This window comes from Tetrahymena thermophila (genome assembly GCF_000189635.1).
Source record: "Tetrahymena thermophila SB210 genomic scaffold scf_8254697, whole genome shotgun sequence".
Lineage (NCBI taxonomy): Eukaryota > Ciliophora > Oligohymenophorea > Hymenostomatida > Tetrahymenidae > Tetrahymena > Tetrahymena thermophila.
In genome coordinates, this window is record NW_002476463.1 from 576,357 (window position 1) to 597,301 (window position 20,945).

At 18.9% G+C, this 20,945-nt stretch overlaps 8 protein-coding genes across 8 annotated transcripts; all 8 read right to left on the reverse strand. All coding sequences in view use genetic code 6, as the record gives it.

Annotated features, from left to right (window-relative positions):
• Positions 1–252: 252 nt before the first annotated feature.
• TTHERM_000086809 (hypothetical protein) lies at positions 253–1,852 on the reverse strand (the record flags this gene model as incomplete). The annotated part of the gene is made up of 6 exons (XM_012796759.1): positions 253–352; positions 652–744; positions 803–895; positions 1,260–1,514; positions 1,633–1,719; positions 1,788–1,852. The coding sequence occupies 6 exons, from the start codon at positions 1,850–1,852 to the stop codon at positions 253–255; spliced, it is 693 nt and encodes a 230-aa protein (XP_012652213.1).
• A 2,839-nt stretch (positions 1,853–4,691) lies between these two features.
• On the reverse strand, positions 4,692–6,408 carry TTHERM_00086810 (hypothetical protein; the record flags this gene model as incomplete). Its single annotated transcript, XM_001012729.2, has 9 exons — positions 4,692–4,902; positions 5,006–5,092; positions 5,161–5,265; positions 5,450–5,539; positions 5,751–5,810; positions 5,985–6,068; positions 6,117–6,166; positions 6,224–6,315; positions 6,393–6,408. The coding sequence occupies 9 exons, from the start codon at positions 6,406–6,408 to the stop codon at positions 4,692–4,694; spliced, it is 795 nt and encodes a 264-aa protein (XP_001012729.2).
• Positions 6,409–8,449: 2,041 nt separating this feature from the next.
• Positions 8,450–9,542, reverse strand: TTHERM_000086797 (hypothetical protein; the record flags this gene model as incomplete). The annotated part of the gene is made up of 7 exons (XM_012796760.1): positions 8,450–8,500; positions 8,558–8,666; positions 8,725–8,814; positions 9,025–9,075; positions 9,241–9,324; positions 9,373–9,422; positions 9,480–9,542. The coding sequence occupies 7 exons, from the start codon at positions 9,540–9,542 to the stop codon at positions 8,450–8,452; spliced, it is 498 nt and encodes a 165-aa protein (XP_012652214.1).
• Positions 9,543–9,770: 228 nt separating this feature from the next.
• Positions 9,771–12,113, reverse strand: TTHERM_000086798 (hypothetical protein; the record flags this gene model as incomplete). Its single annotated transcript, XM_012796761.1, has 10 exons — positions 9,771–9,858; positions 10,174–10,263; positions 10,325–10,408; positions 10,789–10,884; positions 10,970–11,056; positions 11,176–11,262; positions 11,334–11,441; positions 11,492–11,581; positions 11,981–12,064; positions 12,112–12,113. Coding segments are annotated over 10 exons (816 nt in total).
• A 664-nt stretch (positions 12,114–12,777) lies between these two features.
• TTHERM_000086799 (hypothetical protein) lies at positions 12,778–16,016 on the reverse strand (the record flags this gene model as incomplete). Its single annotated transcript, XM_012796762.1, has 19 exons — positions 12,778–12,871; positions 12,959–13,042; positions 13,113–13,214; positions 13,271–13,360; positions 13,419–13,508; positions 13,888–13,977; positions 14,036–14,125; positions 14,181–14,270; positions 14,326–14,415; positions 14,467–14,556; positions 14,618–14,707; positions 14,772–14,861; positions 14,914–15,003; positions 15,051–15,140; positions 15,188–15,277; positions 15,478–15,527; positions 15,577–15,611; positions 15,663–15,767; positions 15,812–16,016. The coding sequence occupies 19 exons, from the start codon at positions 16,014–16,016 to the stop codon at positions 12,778–12,780; spliced, it is 1,755 nt and encodes a 584-aa protein (XP_012652216.1).
• A 642-nt stretch (positions 16,017–16,658) lies between these two features.
• Positions 16,659–18,328, reverse strand: TTHERM_00086800 (transmembrane protein, putative; the record flags this gene model as incomplete). The annotated part of the gene is made up of 2 exons (XM_001012728.3): positions 16,659–18,161; positions 18,221–18,328. 2 exons carry the CDS (start codon positions 18,326–18,328, stop codon positions 16,659–16,661), a joined length of 1,611 nt encoding a protein of 536 aa, XP_001012728.3.
• Positions 18,329–18,769: 441 nt separating this feature from the next.
• TTHERM_000086777 (hypothetical protein) lies at positions 18,770–19,594 on the reverse strand (the record flags this gene model as incomplete). Its single annotated transcript, XM_012796763.1, has 2 exons — positions 18,770–19,383; positions 19,570–19,594. 2 exons carry the CDS (start codon positions 19,592–19,594, stop codon positions 18,770–18,772), a joined length of 639 nt encoding a protein of 212 aa, XP_012652217.1.
• A 128-nt stretch (positions 19,595–19,722) lies between these two features.
• TTHERM_000086778 (transmembrane protein, putative) lies at positions 19,723–20,438 on the reverse strand (the record flags this gene model as incomplete). Its single annotated transcript, XM_012796764.1, has 2 exons — positions 19,723–20,271; positions 20,331–20,438. 2 exons carry the CDS (start codon positions 20,436–20,438, stop codon positions 19,723–19,725), a joined length of 657 nt encoding a protein of 218 aa, XP_012652218.1.
• Positions 20,439–20,945: the final 507 nt, after the last annotated feature.

Below are 20,945 nucleotides of genomic sequence, written 5' to 3' on the forward strand. Positions count from 1 at the left end.
CTAATATTTGGCTAATCCTGTAATTAAAATATGACGAACTGTGTAGGTAAGTACAGATGGTGATATTTCATTTAATTTTTATGATTTTAAGTTTTGCATTTCTGTTTTCGAAAAAAAGTCTTATTTCTTGCAAGAAATATGATATTATGCTCATAGTATATATAAATATTAAGAGTGAAATCAATAAAAAATTTGTTTACTGATGTATATTTATTATTATTTACAACAAAAGAATTAATTTAAACAGAATAATCAATATGAGAAAATACTTCCAATATATAATTTAATTAATCTTTTATTTTTCCTAATAAAGTATTTTTTTAAAGATACTTTTCGCTTTTTTGTATTTTCCCTATTTATTTATTAAAATTAAAAAAAAACAACTAAAGAAAGTAAAAAGATAATATTATTGAACTCAAAAAAATGATATTCATAATTTCCTAACAAACGAACATAATAAAAATATATTCTTTAATGTAATAATAGCTAAATACTTAGCTCATTCCGCGCAGACTAAGCTGAAAAAATTTAATAATAAATTAATTCATTTATTCTAAAGAATTAAATAACACTTGTTAGAATTATTTTAATTTTCAAGAAATGGTTTTTGTCTAGAAAAAAATAGTGAAATAATTTTGAAAAACTATTTACATTGTGATATTTAAAACAATTAAATGTTAAATTTAAGCTAGTTCCTATGCAAGCACCTTAAAGGATTAGTAATCAATGTTATAATTAAAATTTCTTTTAAATTAAAATCATTAAGTTAAGAAAAATAAAGTGAATGAATGGGTTTAATTACTGAAAAAATAATGTTAAATATTTTAGGTTTGAGCATTTTTCAAGTGAGTCTCCAAAATTTAACAAAGATTCATTCTCTAAATCTAATTAATTTCTATTAAAAATATTATGTTTAAATGAAATTAAATTAAAATATTTTTATTTTCTAGGTTCTAAGTTTAATAAGAAATAAAATTTTATTAGCTTTCAAATCAGGAAGTTATAAAAATTTAGTCAAATTTAAATTCCTTATAAATTTTGATTAATTTTCTAATTAAATAATGAATGAACTTTTAATTTAGTTAAATTAGATTGAGTAGACACACAGTTGATTTTTGGAGAAATTTAAGATACATAATTCTTTAAAATTAATTGCAAAATTTATCTTTAAAATAAAAATATTTTTAAAATTTACAATTAAACTTAGAACTTAATTAATTTATTTATTTTTTCAGATAAAAATATAAAACTAAAATTACTACTGGCTAAAGATTAAATCTAACTTTTCAAGAAGATTGATTTGTTCTAAATACTTATGTATTAAAGGAAAACCTTTTCTTATTTTATTTTTGTATAAATTTAAATATAAATATGAAATTTGGTAAAATTTTTTTATGATTAAATGTTATTTTAAATTATAAAAATACACTAAGAAAAGCTTTAAATTTTTCAGATTCTTTAGCTTTCCAAGTTAAGAAAATACTGCATCATTTTCATTTAATTGATTTTTAAAACTTTTTATTTTAATATATAAATTAAATATTTAAAGTATTTTGATTTGACATAATTTAAAATCTAAAATGAACAATATTGTTTGTATAAAAAATTTCATATATTTTTTTATTATACTACTTTAAAACCATAGTTAAGCTTGAAAGGTTTGTGCATTCGCTTATCGCATATATAAGAGAAATAGCTCCTTAATTTCCAATTATAATACTAAAGCATATTATAAAAAAATAATAAATAATTTGTTGAATTTCTAATCATATTTAATAGCTGAATACTCATCCCAAATTGACAAATTTTAAAGATTTTTAAATTCTCTTAAAGTATTGCCTAAAGCAGTCATTTATTCATCAGATTTATTGCTTTTGAATTTTGATCTTTATAATATTAAATTTTAAATTCAATTAATAAGTCATATTTAAATAATTTTATTACTTAATTTATATTGTTAATGTCTAAATTTTTTTACAATTTTGTAAGGCTTGAACTATTTCATTTTAACTGTTTTTGTTTATTTAATGTTTAAAATTATATGTTTTAATAAATCTAAAACGCTTGTCTGTTTTAAATCAGTCAATAGTTTTAATATTTTTTATTCAATTTGTTTGTTAATAAAATTATTATCTAAATATATTTTATTGTAATAGTTTTTTATTTTTAGATACTGTATTTATTGAAGATCTTCTTCATCTGTCTCTCTTAAGCTGTTTAAATTATTTTTGAAAATTATTAAAAGATACAAAGCTACTAACTTTAAATAAAGTTAACTCAAAATATTTAATTAAGTCTAAAAGGAAATAGTAATTATACCAGAGAATAATAAATAGAACTTAATAAATTATTATAATAAAAACAATAGTTTTCTAATTCTTACTTAATCAAGAGGTCTAACTATACAATGCTAACACATTACCTTAAAGCTTATGCTAATTTGGATGCATCTTTATCAGATAAATCCCTAAAATAGTTTTTAAGTTCAGATCCTAATTTGAAAAATTTTATTTACTTAAATTATAGTTTCAGCTATTAGTGACCTGAATAGTTTGATTTAAGAAACTATTTAAAAAAGAAAAATTAATTTTTTTCATTTATAAAATTCTTTGAAACTTTTACTTTTTTCAAATCATTATAATATTCATTTTAAGTGTCTAAATATTTTGTTAAGTATTATCCCATTTTTTTAAATAAATCTAGATTAATTAACTTCTCAAACAAATATAATCAATACAAAATACAAAATACAAATTGAATGCTAATTAAATTAATTCAAAATTCTTTTATAAAAAACAAAATACTTATTGCAAGCTAATTAAATTAAAACTCTTTTTTTAAAAATTTAAAGAAAAGAAAAAATATCAAATGTTTAATACAATAAATTAGAACAGTAAATAATTTAAAAAATAAGTGTTATCCATCCATTCCATAGCTCAAATATCCATATATTGATAACAAATTCTAATATTTTAAAATATTGAACTTTTATTTAATTTTATTCAAAAGTTAATCTAAAATGCTCTTTTCATATAGTATTTAATCATTTTATAAATTGATTTTTTTTACATATGAAATGAATTAAAAATAATAAAATTAAACTAACTCCAAAATCTATTTAATATCTAAAATTAATAACTTTAAATGAAATTTTTTTTATTTATTTAATAGTTTATCTATTGTCAAATTTATGTATGATTAATTATATAAAAATAAACAGTTATTGATTTTTTTTTAAATTGTAAAGTATCCCTCAAAATTAGGGAATGGGGAATTATCTTAATAAACTAAGAGTTAGAGTTAATAGATTAAAAATTGATAACTTAATATTATTTTATTTTTCTTTTAATAATTACTTATTTTTTGGTTTTTTAAAAAACAATCAATCAATTTTATGCTTTAATTTTTACATTTCTTTTTTAAAAAAATCAACAATAATTTTTTACAAAACTGATTTATTTTTTTTATTTATTATTTAAAAATAAATTGTAAAAAGCTATTTAAATTAATTAATTAATTTATTAATCATCTGAACTCAAAATTCAATTGCAAAATTTTTTGACTTTTGCCTATCTTTTTTCCAAAAAAAGGCTTATTTCCTGCAAAAAATATGATATCATGCTTGTATTTTACATAAAAATGAAGAGTGAAATCAATAAAAATATATTTATTATTTACAACAAAATAATTAATTTAGAAAGAATAATCAAAATTCTTAATTTCAAATATTTAATTGAATTAATCTTTTATTTTTCCTAATAAAGTCTTTTTTTACATGTACTTTTCCCTCAATTATATGATCCCTATTTATTTATAAAAATTAATATAAAAAACAACTAAAGAAAGTATAAAAATAATATTATTAAACTCAAAAAAATTATATTAATTATTTCCTAACAAAGGAGCATAATAAAAATATATTCTTTAATGCAATAATGGTGTAAATACTTAGCTAGCTCACTCCATGCAGACTAGCAATAAATTAATTGATTTATTTTAAAGAATTAAATAACTTTTGGTAAAGTAATTTTAATTTTCAAGAAATGGTTTTTGTTTAGATGAAATCATTTTAAAAAAATATTTACACTTTGATATTTAAAACAAACAAATGTTAAATTTAAGCTAATTCTTATGCAAACACCTTAAAGAGTTAGTAATCTAATATATCTGGAAAAGTACTTTTAAATTAAAATGATTAAGTTAATAAGAAAAATAAAGTGAATGAAAGGGTTTAATTACTAAAAAGCTAATCTTATATATTTTAAGTTTTAACATTTTCCAAGTGAGACTCCAAATTTTAGCAAAAATTCATTTTCTTTCTTTCTTTAATTTCTATTGAAATTATTGAAATTGAATCTATTATGTATGTTAAAATATAAATTAAATTATTTTTTATTTTCTTGGTTCTAAGTTTAATAAGAAATAATATAATTAGTCTTCATATCATTTAGTTTTAAAAGTTTAGTCAAATTTAAATTTTGATAAATTTTGACTAATTTATTCAATCAATAATGAATTTTTAATGTTAATTTAGATTAAGTGGAGACAGTTGATTTTTGGAGAAGTTTAAGATACATACATAAATCTTATAAATTAATTGCAATACTTATCTTTAAAATAAAAATACTTTTAAAATTTACATTGAATTTTAGAAATTAATTTCAAACTCTATTTATTCAAGAAGATTTTAGTCAAAATACTTAAGTATTTAAGGACAACTTTCTATTATATTCTCTTAATACTTACTACTGTATTAAGTTAAAATATAAATAAGAAATATGGTAAAGTTTTTTTATTATTTTAAATGAAAAATACTCAATTAAAAGCTTTAAAATTTTCAGATTCTTTAGCTTTCCAAGTTAAGAAAATACTTCATTATTTTCATCTAATTGATTTTACAAGCTTTTTATTTTAATAAAAAAATTAAATATTAAAAATATTTTGATTTGACATAAATTGAACAAAAATTGTTTGTTTAAATTAATAATTTTTTTATTGACAATACATTAACCTCATATCTAAACTTGAAAGATTAGTGCATTCACTTATCGCATTTATCAGAGAAATTGCTCCTTAATTTCTAATCATAATACTAAAGCATATTTAAAAAAAATAATTAATAATTTATTGAATATCTAAGCATATTTAATAGCTGAATACTCATCCTAAATTGACAAATTTTAAAGATTTTTAAATACTCTTATACTTTTGCCTAAAGCAATCATGTATTCTTCAAAATCATCTCTTGTATATAACTCAATCTATCTAATAAAAATAATTCTAATATAAGGTGAAATTAAAATAAGGCAAAAAAAATAGATTCTTAGAAAATATTTTAAATTTAAAGTTCTTTTTTAAGAAAATTTTTCTAAACAAACGATAGATAGATATCTTTATAATATTAAATTTTAAAATCAATTAAATAGTCATTTTTAAATAATTTTATTACTCCGTTTTTATTCTTAATGTCTACATTTTTTTACAATTTTGTAAGGCTTGGACTAATTTTTTGAAACAGCCACTGTTTATTCTATAAACACTAAAATATTTTAAATTAAATTATTAAATGTTTAAAATTATTAGGTTTAATTAATCTCAAACACTTGCTTGTCTTTCTCTCTGTTTATAACTCAGTTAATAGTTTTTAGTATTTTTTATTCAAATGAAAATTTTAGATAGAAAAATCAATTGTTTGTTAATGAGATTATCTAAAATAAATTTTATTTTAATAATTTTTTGTTGTTAGATACGGTTTTTAAGAAAAGCTTAAAAATCTTAAAACACTTGTCTCTTCTATTATATGTCTAAATCTGTTTAAATTATTTTTTAAAATTATTAAAAGATTCAAAGCTATTAACTTTAAATAAATTTAACTCTAAATATTTAGTTAACTCTCTTATGAAATAGTAATTTATTTTATCAGAGAATAATAAATAGAACTAATAAATAATTATAATAAAAACTAATAGTTTTCTAATTCTTACTCAACCAAGATGTTTAATTCTACAATGTTAATACATTAATCTAATGCTTTTGATAAATTAGATGCATCTTTATCAGATAAGTCCCTAAAATAGTTTTTAAGTTTAGATCCTAATTTAAAAAATTTTATTTACTTAAATTCTAGTTTCAGCTATTAGTGACCTGAATAGTTTGATTTAAGAAACTATTTAAAAAAGAAAAATTAATTTATTTCATTTTTTAAATTCTTTGAAACATTTACTTCTTTCAAATCATTATAATATTCATTTTAAGTGACTTATTATTTTGTTTAGTATTATCCCATTTTTTAAATAAATCTTGATTAATAAATTTCTCAAACAAATATTATTATCGCTACCAAATAAAAATTGCATGATTATTAAATTAATTCAAAATTCTTTATAAAAAACAAAATACAAATTGCATATTAATTAAATTTTCTCTTTTTTTAAATTTTAGGATAAAGAAAATATCAAATGTTTAATACAAAAAAATAGAACAGTAAATAATTTAAAAAATAGGTGTTAACCATCCACTCCATATCTCAAAATATCCATATATTGATAATATATTCTAATATTTTAAAATATTGAACTTTTAAATAATAAGTATCCCTCAAAATTAGGGAATGGGGAATTATCTTAATAAATGAAGAGTTAGAGTTAATAGATTAAAAATTGATAGCTTAATATTATTTTATTTTTCTTTTAATAATTATTTATTTTTTGGTTTTTTAAAAAACAATCGATCAATATTATGGATTGTTTTTTACATTGCTTTTTTAAATAATCAACTATAAATTTTTACAAAACTGATTTATTTTTTTATATTTATTATTTCAAAATAAAATAAATTGTAAAAATCTATTTAAATTAATTAATTAATTCATTCATTAATCATCTGAACTCAAAATTCAATTGCAAAATTTTTTGACTTTTGCATACCTTTTTCCAAAGAAAGACTTATTTCTTGCAAAAAATAAGATATCATATTATGCTAATAGTTTACACAAATACGAAGAGTGAAATCAATAAAAAATCTGTTTACTGATGTATTATTTACAACAAAATAATTAATTTAAATAGAATAATAAAAATTCTTAATTTCAAATATTTAATTGAATTAATCTTTTATTTTTCCGAATAAAATCTTTTTTTATAGGTACTTTTCGCTCAATTTTATAATCCCTATTTATTTATAAAAATTAATATAAAAAACAACTAAAGAAAGTATAAAAATAATATTATTAAACTAAAAAAAATTATATTAATTATTTCCTAATAAACGAGCATAATAAAAATATATTCTTTAATGTAATAATGGCTTAAATATTTAACTAGCTCAATACATGTAGACTAGCAATAAATTAGTTGATTTATTTTAAAGAATTAAATGACTTTTGGTAAAGTAATTTTAATTTTCAAGAAATGGTTTTTATTTAGATGAAATAATTTTGAAAAAAATTACATTGTGATATTTAAAACAAACAAATGTTAAATTTAAGCTAATTCATATGCAAACACCTTAAAGCATTAGTAATCAACTTTATCTAGAAAATTACTTTTAAATTAAAATGATTAAGTTAATAAGAAAAATAAAGTAAATGAAAGGGTTTAATTACTAAAAAGCTAATCTTATATATTTTAAGTTTAAGCATTTTCCAAGTGAGACTCCAAATTTTAGCAAAAATTCTTTATCTTTATTTCTTTAATTTCTATAGAGCCTATTATGTATGTTAAAATATAAATTAAATTAAAATATTTTTATTTTCTTGGTTCTAAGTTTAATAAAAATAATATAATTAGCCTTCATATCATTTAGTTTTAAAAGTTTAGTCAAATTTTAATTTTGATAAATTTTGACTAATTTACTTAATCAATAATGAATTTTTAATGTTAATTTCGATTAAGTGGACACAGTTGATTTTTGGAGAAGTTTAAGATACATACATAATTCTAATAAATTAATCGCAAAACTTATCTTTAAAATAAAAATACTTTTAAAATTTACATTTAAACTTAGAACTTAATTTATTTTTTCAAATAAAAATATAAAATTAAAATTGTTACACCATAAATTAAAACTCTATTTATTCAAGAAGATTGATTTAGTCTAAATACTTATGTATTAAAGGAAAACTTTCTATTAGATTCTCTTAATTGCTACTTCTGTATTAAGATAAAATATAATTATGAAATCTGGTAAAGTTTTTTTATTATTTTAAGTAAAAAATACTCAATAAAAAGCTTTAAATTTTTCAGATTCTTTAGCTTTCCAAGTTAAGAAAATACTGTATAATTTTTATTTAATTGATTTTTCAAGCTTTTAATTTTAATAAAAAAATTAAATATTAAAAATATTTTGATTTGACATAAATTAAAATTTAAAAATGAACATTTATTTAAATGAATTATTTTTTTATTGACAATACATTAACCTCATATCTAAATTTGAAAGATTAGTGCATTCACTTATCGTATTTATCAGAGAAATAGCTGCTTAATTTCCAATCATAATACTAAAGTATATTATAAAAAAATAATTAATAATTTATTGATTTCTAAGCATATTTAACAGCTTAATACTCATGCAAAATTGACAAATTTTAAAGATTTTTAAAAACTCTTATACTATTGCCTAAAACAGTCATTTTTTCTTCAGGATTATCTAATTCAAATATTGATCTTTATAATATTAAATTTTAAAATGAATTAATAAGTCATTTTTAAATAATTTTATTACTCAATTTTTATTCTTAATGTCTACATTTTTTTACAATTTTGTAAGGCTTGGACTATTTTATTGAAACTGCCTTTGTTTATTTTATAAACACTAAAATATTTTAAATTAAATTATTAAATGTTTAAAATTATTAGATTTAATAAATCTCAACAATGCTTGCTTGCTTGTCTGTTTATAACTCTGTTATTAGTTTTTAATATTTTTTTGTTCAAAAGAAAATTTTAGATAGAAAAATCAATTGTTTGTTAATGAGATTATCTAAAATAAATTTTATTTTAATAATTTTTTGATGTTAGATACGGTAATGATGAAAAGTTTAATACACCTGTCTCTTCTATTAATTCTCTTAATCTGTTTAAATTATTTTTGAAAATTGTTAAAAAATTCAAAGCTATAAACTTTAAATAAAGTTAACTCAAAATATTTAGTTAAGTCTAAAAGGAAATAGTAATTATACCAGAGAATAATAAATAGAACTTAATAAATTATTATAATAAATAGTTTTCTAATTCTTACCCAATCAAGAGGTCTAACTCTACAATGTTAATACATTAACTTAAAGCTTTTGATAAATTGGATGCATCCTTATCAGATTAATCCCTAAAATAGTTTATAAGTTCAGATCCTAATTTTAAAAATTTTATTTACTCAAATTCTAGTTTCAGCTTTTAGTGACCTGAGTAGTTTGATTTAAGAAACTATTTAAAAAAGAAAAATGAATTTATTTCATTTTTTAAATTCTTTGAAACTTTTACTTTTTCCAAACTATTATATTATTCGTTTTAAGTGTCTAAATATTTTGTTAAGTATAATCCCATTTTTTAAATAAATCTTGATTAATTAACTTCTCAAACAAATATAATCACTACAATTTCAAAATTTTTTGACTTTTTCATATCTGCTTTCTAAAAAGATTCTTATTTACTCTAAGAAACTATGGTTGTATGCTTATGGTATACATAAAAATGAAGAGTGAAATCAAAAATATGTTTACTGATATATATTTATTATTTTTTACAACAAAATAATTAATTTAAACAGAATAATCAAATTAAGCTAATATTTAATTTAATTAATCTTTTATTTTTCCTAATAAAGTCTTTTTTTAAAGGTATTTATAGCTCAATTCTTCCCCTATTTATTTATTAAAACCAATCTAAATAACAACTAAAGAAAGAAAAAAGATAATAATACTATTAAATTCAAAAAAATTATATTTTTAATTTCCTAACAAACATGTATGATAAAAATATATCCTTTAATGTAATAATGGCTTAAATATTTAGCTCATTCCACAAACTCAGACTAAACTGAGAAAATTTAACAATAAATAAATTAATAAATTTATTTTAAAGAATTAAGTAACTCTTGTTATAATAATAATTTTGATTTCAAATAAATATTTTTATATAGAAAATAATAATAAAATCATTTTGAAAAACTATTTACATCGAGATATTTAAAACAAATAAATGCTAAATCTAAGCTAATTCATATGCAAAAGCCTTAAGGCCTTAGTAACCAACATTATTTACAGAACTATTTTTAAATTAAAATCATTAAATTAATAAACAGAAAATGAATGAATGAATTTAATTACAATAAAATTAATGTGATATATTTTAGGTTTGAGCATTTTCCAAGTGAGGTTCCAAAATTTAACAAATATTCATATCCTATAGTTCTTTATTTTCAATTAATAGAAAACATTATGTTTAAATGAAACTAAATTAAAATATTTTTTATTTTCTTGGTTCCAAGTTTATTAAGAAATAATATAATTAGCCTTAATACTATATAGTTATAAAAGTTTAGTTAAATTTAAACCTGATAAATTTTGACTAATTTACTCAATCTATAATGAACTTTTAATTTAATTAATTTCGATTAAGTGGACACATTTGATTTTTGGAGAAGTTTAAGATACATACAAAATTCATAAAAATTAGATGCAAAATTAGTTTTTAAAATAAAAATACTTTTAAAATTTACAATTAAACTTAGAAGAACTTAATTTGTTTATTTATTTTTTTTTCAGATAAAATATAAAATTAAAATTATTACGCTCTAAAGCAAAAATCTATTTATTCAAGAAGATTGATTTGATCTAAATACTGATGTATTAAAGGAAAACCTTTTCTTCCATTCTCATGATTCAAACTTTTTTTGTATTAAGTTAAATATAAATACGAAATCTTGTAAAATTTTTATATGATTGAATGTTATTTTAAATTATATAAAATACACTATGAGAAGCTTTAAAATTTTCAGATTCTTTAGCTTTCCAAATTGAGAAAATGTTGCATCATTCTCATTTAATTGATTTTCAAAGCTTTTTATTTTAATAATTAAATTAAATATTAAAAATATTTAGATTTGACATAATTTAAAATCTAAAATGAACAAAAATTGTTTGTTTAAAAAAATATTTATTTATTTTATTGACACTACATTAAACTCAAATTTAAACTTGAAAGGTTTGTGCATTCACTTATTCCATTTATCAGAGAAATAGATACTTCAGTTCCAATTATAATACTAAAGTAAATTATCAAAAAAAAATAATTAATAATTTATTGAATATCTAAGAATATTTAAAAGCTGGATACTCATGCCAAATTAACAAATTTTAAAGATTTTTAAATTTTCTTATATTTTTGCCTAAAGCAATCATTTATTCATCAGAATTATCGCTTTTGAATTTAGATCCTTGTAATCTTAAATTTTAAAATCAATAAAATTAGTAATTTTTAAATAATTTTATTACTCAAATTTTATTCTTAATGTCTACATTTTTTTACAATTTTATAAGGCTTGGACTATTTCATTTTAACTTTTTTTGTTTATTTTAGCATACCTAAAATATTTTAAATTAAATTATTAAATTTTTTAAATTTTATAATTGAATAAATCTCAAACTATTGCTTGTTTGTTTCTAATTCAGTCAAAAGTTTTTAATATTTTTTTAATCAAAAGAAAAGTTTAGATATGAAAATCAATTGTTAAAATTATCTAAAGAAAATTTTATTTTAATATATTTTTTGTTTTTGAATATAGTATTTATATAATCTCTTTTTCATTTCTCTCTCTTAAGTTGTTTAAATTATTTTTGCAAATTGTGAAAAAATTCAAATTTTTTAAATTTTAATCAAGTTAACTCAAAATATTTAGTTAAGTCTATAAGGAAATAGTAATTTAATCAGAAGAGAATAAATAGAACTTAATAAATAAAAACTTATAGTATTCTAATTCTTACATAATCAAGAGGTCTAACTCTACAAGGCTGATACATTATCTTAAGGCTAATGCTAAATTGGATGCTTCTTTATCTGATAAATGCCTAAAATAGTTTGAAATTAAAATCCTTATTTAAAAAATTTTATTTACATAAATTATAGTTTCAGTTTTTAGTGACCTGAATAGTTTGAATTTGTAAACTATTTAAAAAATAAAAATTAATTTTTATCATTTTTAAAATTCTTTTAAACTTTTACTTTTTTCAAATTATTATAATATTCATTTTAAGTGTCTTAATATTTTTTTGTTAAGTATTATCCCATTTCTTTAAATAAATCTTGATTAATTAACTTCTAAAACAAATATAATCACTTCAGAATACAAATTAATACTTAAATTAAATTCATTTAAAATTCTTGTATAAAAAGTTTTATGCTAATTAAATTAATTCACAATTCTTTTTTTTAAATTTTAGTAAAAGGAAAAACATAAAATGTTTAATACAAGAAATTAGAATAGTTAATAAATAATTTAAAAAATCACTCCATAGCTAAAATATTGATAATATATTCCAATTTATTAAATTAGCTTAAAATCATAAAAAATAAATTAAATATTTTAATTACAGGTTTAACAATATATATAATTTTATTATTAATTAATAATAATAATAATAATAACATATATTGATCTAACAGAAATCAAACATTTTTAAATAACAAAATTCTATAAAGATTTAATAGAGACAGACAATTTATGAAATATTATCATTATAAATAAAATTAAGAAAGATTAAATTATGATTAAATTAATTTATCAATTAAATTTTAAGCATACAAGTCTTTTAAATTTTTATGCTTTTATCTTTTCTACTTTTAATTCATTTTTATATTATTGTCCAATTGACATACTTTTTTTAGATAAAAAAAATAAACTAGAAATTGAATTTAATGTAAATTTAATATTAAAGTGAAAATTAGTTATAAATAAAATTTACCTATCTAATTTTATCTTTAAGAAATTAAGATAAGTGCAATTTCTTAAAACTCCTATTTTTGGACACAAAATATTGGCACTTTAACTTTTTATTAATTTAAAATTGATAAAATTAATAAATAAATATTGCAATATTTTAAATATTAGAAATTTACTAAAATTAAGATGATATCTCCATGATTATCTATTTAATTTTTTAGCAATATGAAAGGCTTTCAAATAAAGATGATATACTCTATTAAGTACTTTTATTTTGTCTTTTTAAATAAAATATATAAATGTAATATATATTAAGCAATATTAGTTAGATTACGTAATATCTAAAACAAGTTTTTCTAATTATGTACACTAACGCAAACCTCTTCCTAATCCTTCTACACCCTCACACGCTAATTCATTAGATCTACATTATTAAAAAGAAAAAAAGTTAATTTTTAATTAAAATCAAAAGCTAATTTTACTGAAAGTTCATTTCTAATCTTTTAAGTTAGGTGCATTTCATTAAGCTTTCTCCAAACTTGATTCCTCCAATTTTATCAATTTTGCAAGTGCTTTTATTTAAATATTTATTAATTTTTTTTATAAATATTTAAAAATATTATTAATTAATTGAAAAAGAACCTCAATTAAATATTTTTAAAAATCATCAATTAATTAATGATTGTGGATGGATCTAGTTTTTATATGATAAATTACTAAAATTAATGAAGGTGAATTCAAAATAATTTTTTTCTAAAATAATCCTCCTTAATTAGAGAGTCTATGGTCAATAAATTCTAGTTAAATGAATTCTAAAATTAAATAATCTAATTTTAAATTCTATTTCTTTCAGCTTTAAAATTTTTTTTTGACAAGTGAATAAGTAAAAACTAAAATTTAATCTTAAATGAAATTAATTATTGAAATAATTAATGAATCGAATAAAAATACTAGCAATTTAGCAGCAGTATTTCTAGAAATTATAATTATGAAATAGCAACTCCAAGACTAGCTAATCCTTCTGACGCAATAGAGTTTGAGCTTATATTTAAATTTAAAATTAAATCAAAATAAATAAATTTATTTATTTAAATTATACTCTAATTAGAGATTTAGCTTTTTTAATTAACTGCATGAAGATAGACCTTAACTAATTGCTGTAATTCCTTACGGACCTATAGAATTAGCACTATTTATAAGTAAATATTATTTATTTATTTATGATAATATGTTGAATTAAATACACTAAATTTAAACTCAAACTTGTTGAATTAGTGCAATTTGCTAATTCTTATCCAATGAAAACACCTCCTTTAGTTTGTATCAAATTAGTCCTATTTTAATTAAAATTAAATCTAAATATAGCCACAAATCTTATTTTTTAACTACATTAGCTCCACAGTTATTTCTTTTAGGTTTTTATTATTGCCTATACCTCTGGCTACTTATTCAGCTCCTACTTGCTTTATTCTATTTCCACTATTGAACAGATTAAGAAATTTTTTACATTTAATTAAATGAATAATTAACTTTAATTATAAAATGATGTTTTCTAATTTAGAGCAGTTTTAAATTGCCTTGCCAATTTCGTTAGCTCCTTCTTCGTAGATATCGCAGTACCTAAATTTAATTATTAATTATCTAATTATAAAAAATAAATCAATTATATTTATGTTCTTACTAAAGATTTAATTTAAGTTTTTTTAAACCCTAAAGTTAGCTAATACCTATTCCTAGTCCCTAACATGATGTATCGATTAATTTTTAATGGCTATATTAAAGTGGTTCGTTATTTATCTTAAATTTAATTATTAATTAATTTCTATTAAAATTACTTCATCTCTAAATACAATTCATTTAGTTTCAAACATTTTCCTAACTAAACTCCAAACTAATGAATGCTATTTTAAGCTAAATTATTTTGACTGTTTTATATTTTTATTATTAAAGCTATTATTTTATAATTAAATTATTTACTTTAAAATTAAAGATAAATTTTAGAGATTTTCACATTTATTTATTCCTTCTATTAATCCACTAAATTCCCCTTAAGCCAAACTATTTTCGCTTTTAAATACTAAAAATGAGCTAAATATAATTTTTTTTTATCATACCTTAAATTTATGTAAAGACTTTTCATGTTTAAGCATGTGCCTATTCCTTATCCTAATCCCACAGCTCCAATTCCTTTGATCATATTTTATCTAAAAAATAAAGCTTAGATTAAATTTAAAATAATCACTTTTATTACTATAATTCTAATTTTAGATCAGATAAATGAGGAATTTAGCTGATTCTTTCCCCTATTTCTTTTGCATCCTTAGATATTAAAAAACTTGACCTGAAAATTTAAAATTTAAATTATTTTTATTAAATAATTTAACAATAAATAATAAATAAAAAAATAAATATTGGAAAAACTTCTCGATACTTCTCAAATTGTAAAGTATTTATTTAAATTTGAAGCAATAATTACATTAAAATAATTTTTAGATAAATCAATTAAATTTTGGTAAACTTTGAATAAAAAAATCAAATTACTTTTTTGAAACCTTCAGCTTATGAATTCTATTTATTAAATCTTTATTGAGCTTTTTATAGATTAAGCTTGAACAAAATTTTAAAGTTAAGCTAAATTACTTCTTCATATGAAAAAATCTTTGATTCAAAGAAATCTAATTTTTAATTAATTTTATTTATTCAAAACTTTATTATTATAAAATTACATTGACTAAATTCGTACTCTTCGACTAAGTACTAAGCTACATTAAAACTTTTTAAGGGCTTAGCTTATTATTAGTTAGATTATTTACTCTTTTCAGTTTCTTGATCTTGATTAAATAATTAATTTATATTTTTACAAAAAATATTTTACATTGGTCTTATATTTTTAAAGCAGTTTCTATTAATGAATTTTTATCTAAGGCTTTTAGAGATAAGTAAAATTGATTGCTTTCCAAATATTAAAATTATTCGTAATTAATTTTTGACAACAATTCAAGTAAATCTCTTATATATTCTTTTGAAATAAAGCATTCATTAGAAATTTATTACTTAATATTGTTTATTTATTCTATCATTTTTTTAATATAGAATCTATAATTTCAAAACAAAATTTTTCTAATTAAATTTTTTATTATTAATTAATCACTTGAGTAATTATAAAAGGTAAATATTATACTTATCTTTCAATAAATAAATAAACTCCATCTTAATTTTATTTTAATTTTCTAAAATAAATTTAACTCTTTTTTGCCATATTTCGCATGAAATTTTTGTTCAAAAACTAAAAAATTTAGCTTATTTCAATTTAATAAAAAACATACTGTACTTTTTTATGGTTCGAAACCAAATATTGTCAATTTAATTTAATACGATATTTATTAAATGATCTGAAAAATTTTTTAATACCTTGACTGTTATCAGTTAGTTTCTTCTGAACTATGGTATCACATTTTATTAATTTCTTTGAAGAGAGATTCCATAAATGAGTAAAATAAATTTTAATTAATTTTATCAATCTTAGATTGTTATTATTGCTAAAATATTTTTTTTAATTTTTAATTAAGGTTTATGAATTTAGAAATATCAATATTTAAAAATATTTTTTGTTTAGAGTTCAAAACATTCTTTTTATTAATTAAATAGATTATTAAAATTTAATAACAAAAAATAAAAGACTGACAATTAAGTTACAAATAATGAATAATTAAATTTATCAATCATACATAAATATCGTAGAATATGATTTAAGGGTTAAATGTTTATTCGATAGAAATATTTTGATTATAAGCTATAATTTGCATTTGTGTAGTTAAAATTTATAGTATATATTAGTTCTGTCTCCATAATACAGACATATTTTGGTTTAAATCAATATCTAAATTTGTTAGCCATAAGATACAATTGTTTTATAAAAGACATTTAGCGAATTAATATTACTTAATATGTGTTAAATAAGCTTCTAGCTATACTATTTATGGTAGAATTTTACAGTTTTAGAGACCTATTTCAAAGCTGTCTGCATGGATGTAATTTAAAATTCTTATTTTTTAATAGCTGTTTGATTAAGCTAAATTCTTTCTTTGATAGGCTGACGAGTTAATTTCTGATTTTCCAAAAGCACATAATAAGCAATTTATTAAATCAGATTCATTTACAAAATCTTCATAAGCGATATAAATTTCCACAGTTTGTAGATTCTTATAGAAACCATTTTAATTACTTTGATTTTCATACTCAACCATGCATCTCTTCAGGTCGTAAAAGTTGTCTATTTCAATTTTGTAAGGATTTCTGAAATTAAGAATATCAATGTTACAGCAAAATCTAATAACTTATACTGCTATAGTTGTAATGGCTAAAATTATAAGACCTTATTGGTAATAATTGATCTTATTTGATTAGTAAAGGTTGAGTGAAAAAAATAAATAAAGAACTAATTTCTAAATAATAGAGAATTTTATAGTTTTATTCAAAGTTAAGGAACCTATTGACTCATAATTCGCTATAACGATTTTACACTCAACATCAACATGACATAACATTTTTATAATCAATGCATAAATTAAAAAATACATTTAGCTGTAAATTGCTCTACTTCTTATTGATTTATAATAATTATAAATTAATAGCATATTAAATATCAAGTAAAGCCAAAAGAAGTATTCTAATCTCATATTTTAAATAAATATTGCAACACAAGCAAGAAAATTAATTGAAGTAATAAGAGTTTCTTGAATAAGTACTTGTGGGAGACCTGCTGCATCTAAGTGAATAAGATAATTCAAGTAGAATAACCCATCCATCCAAAAAATGTACTAGTCTATCGCAAATGAAATGATAACATACAAGCCTATAAAATTTGTTTCAAGTGTTTCGTTGTCAATAGACCAAATGAAACTGATAATTTTAGCAGGAATCAAAATATTATTGCTTAATAGCAACAATTTAAATAACTTAGCATATTTTGTTTAGAAGTCTTCTTCATTAATACCATTCAATAAATTTTAATAGATAATTATTTCTTCATTTTGTTGCTCTTCCAATTCATATTTTAAACCTCTAAAGTAGTAAATATCTTCTAAGAAAAACGAAACCAGGCAAAGTGCTTTGATCCATTTAATTTGAAAAATCCTCACTAGAAAAATGGCACTCGCATATCGATTTAAAAAAAATATTACAACAAATGCTTTATCGCTCAAATATACAAATTTATCTAATTACTGTTTATTAAATTTTTATTATAGAATTAAATTATATTTATCATAGTAAAAATTGTTACGTTATAAAGCTAGAGGTACTAAAAAATTTACAAAATAATTGATATTTTAGAGATTATTATGTAAACCAATAGCAGATATTTAAACTCTTTTTTTTACAGCTCTATCATTTATCAAATTTAATTATTTATATTTCTTTCTTTCTTTCTTTCAGGTTTTAAATTATTATATTTGATTTCCTAACTAATAAATTACAATGCTAATTTAAAATTAAAAAGTTAAAATATTCATAGCATCTTTTAACTCATTGAGAATTGGTTAAATTTTTATAAACCATTAATATTTTTATTATTTATATTTATATAACCTGATTCAGATATTAAAAAAATTATTTTTTAAAATTTAAAGCTATTCTGTTTTTATCAAAATAGAAATATCAAAATTTAAAAATATTTTTTGTTTAGAGTTTAAATAAATATGAAAATATAAAAAAATTTAAATAAAATATTCATATTATTAATTAAATAGATTATTAAAATTTATTAACAAAAATTATTTTAATAAAAGACTGAAAATTAAGTTAGTTACAAATGAATAATTAAATTTATCAATCATACAAAAATATCGTAGAATATTATTTAAGGGTTAAATGTTTATTCGATTGAAACATTTTGATTATAAGCTATAATCTGCATTTGTGTAGTTAAAATTTATTGTACATATTAGTTATGTCTCCATATTACTGACATATTTTGACCTAAATCAATATCTAAATTTGTTAGCCATAAAATGCAATTTTTTTATAAAAGACATTTAGCTAATTACTATTACTTAATATTTGTTAAATAAGCTTCTAGCTATACTATTTATGGTAGAATTTTACAATTTTAGAGACCTATTTCAAAGCTGTCTGAACGGATTTAATTTAAAATTCTTATTTTTTAATAGCTGTTTTATTAACCTAAATTCTTTCTTTTATAGGCTGATGAATTAATTTCTGATCTTCCAAAAGCACATAGTAAACAATTTATTAAATCAGATTTATTTACAAAATCTTCATAAGCGATATAAATTTCCACAGTTTGTAGATTCTTATAGAAACTATTTTAATTATTTTGATTTTCATACTCTAAAATACATCTCTTCAGGTCGTAAAAGTTATCTATTTCGATTTTGTAAGGATTTCTGAAATTAAGAATATCAATATAACGGCAATATCTAATAACTTATACTGTTATAGATGTAATAGCTAAAATTATAAGACTTTATTGGTAATAATTTATCTCAGTTGATTAGTAATGGTTGAGTAAAAAAAACAAATATAGAACTAATTTCTAAATAATAGAGAATTTCATAGTTTTATTCAAAGTTAAGGAACCTATTGATTAATAATTTGATAAAACTAGTTTACATTCAACATCTACATGACATAACATTTTTACAATCAATGCATAAATTAAAAAATACATTTAGCTGTAAATCGCTCTATTTCTTATTGATTTATAATAATTATAAATTAAAAGCATATTAAATATCAAATAAAGCCAAATGAAATATTCTAATCTCATATTTTAAATAAATGTTGTTGCGCAGGCAAGGAAATTAAGTGAAGTTATAAGAGTTTCTTGAATAAGTACTTGTGGAAGACCTGCTGAATCTAAATGAGAAAGTAAATTGAAGTAGAATAGCACATACATCCAAATAATCTAATGGTCTATAGAAAGTGAAATGATAACACATAGGCCTATAAAATTTGTTTCAAGTGTTTCGCTGTCAATAGACCAAATGAAACTGATAATTTTAGCAGGAATTAAAATATTATTATTTAATAACAGCAATTTAAATAATTTGGTATATTTTTTTTGAAGTCTTCTTCATTAATATCATTCAATAAATTTTATTAGGTCATTATTTCTTCATTTTTTTGCTCCTCTAATTCATATTTTAAACTACTAAAGAAGTAAATATCTTCTAAGAAAAACGTAATCAGACAAATTACTTTGATTTTTTTCATTTTAAAAAAAATCTACATATACAAGGCACACGCATATCGATTACTACAAAATATAAAAGCAAATGCTTTATCACTCAAATACACAAATCCATCTTATTACTGTTTATTAAATTTTTATAATAGAATTAAATTAAATTTATGATAGTAAAAATTGTTACGTTATAAAGCTAGATGTACTAAAAAATTTACAAAATAATTGATATTTTAGAGATTATCATGTAAACCAATATCAGATATTTAAACTCTTTTTTTTACAGCTTTTTCATTAATCAAAAGTTTATTTTTTTATATTTCTTACAGAAGTAAGTATTATATTTTATTAGATAGGAAATCAAATATAATAATTTAAAATCTACTTACTTAAATTTAATTTGGTAAAATATTCATAGAGTCTTTCAACTTATAGATAATAGGTTCAATTTTTATTTGTAATTAATACTTTATTTTTATTAATGAGACTTTATGTAAAGATAAAAAAAATTATTTTTAAAAATTTAGATTTAAAATACTTTTTTTTACATTTTTAGATTTTTTTATTATTATGTAAGCTTTCTAAAACTTAAATAGAATTTAACTAAAAAATAATATTGAGAAAGAAAAGCTCTACTCCATAAGTGAATATAACCAGGGAATTAAATTTAAGAGGATTTTTGAATTAAATTGTTTATTTTAAGATAATTATAATAATATATATATAAATAAATTATTTTTATTCTTTCGTTTTCCCCCTTAAAATGTAAATATAATTAGAACTACTTTGATAAATAAACAAT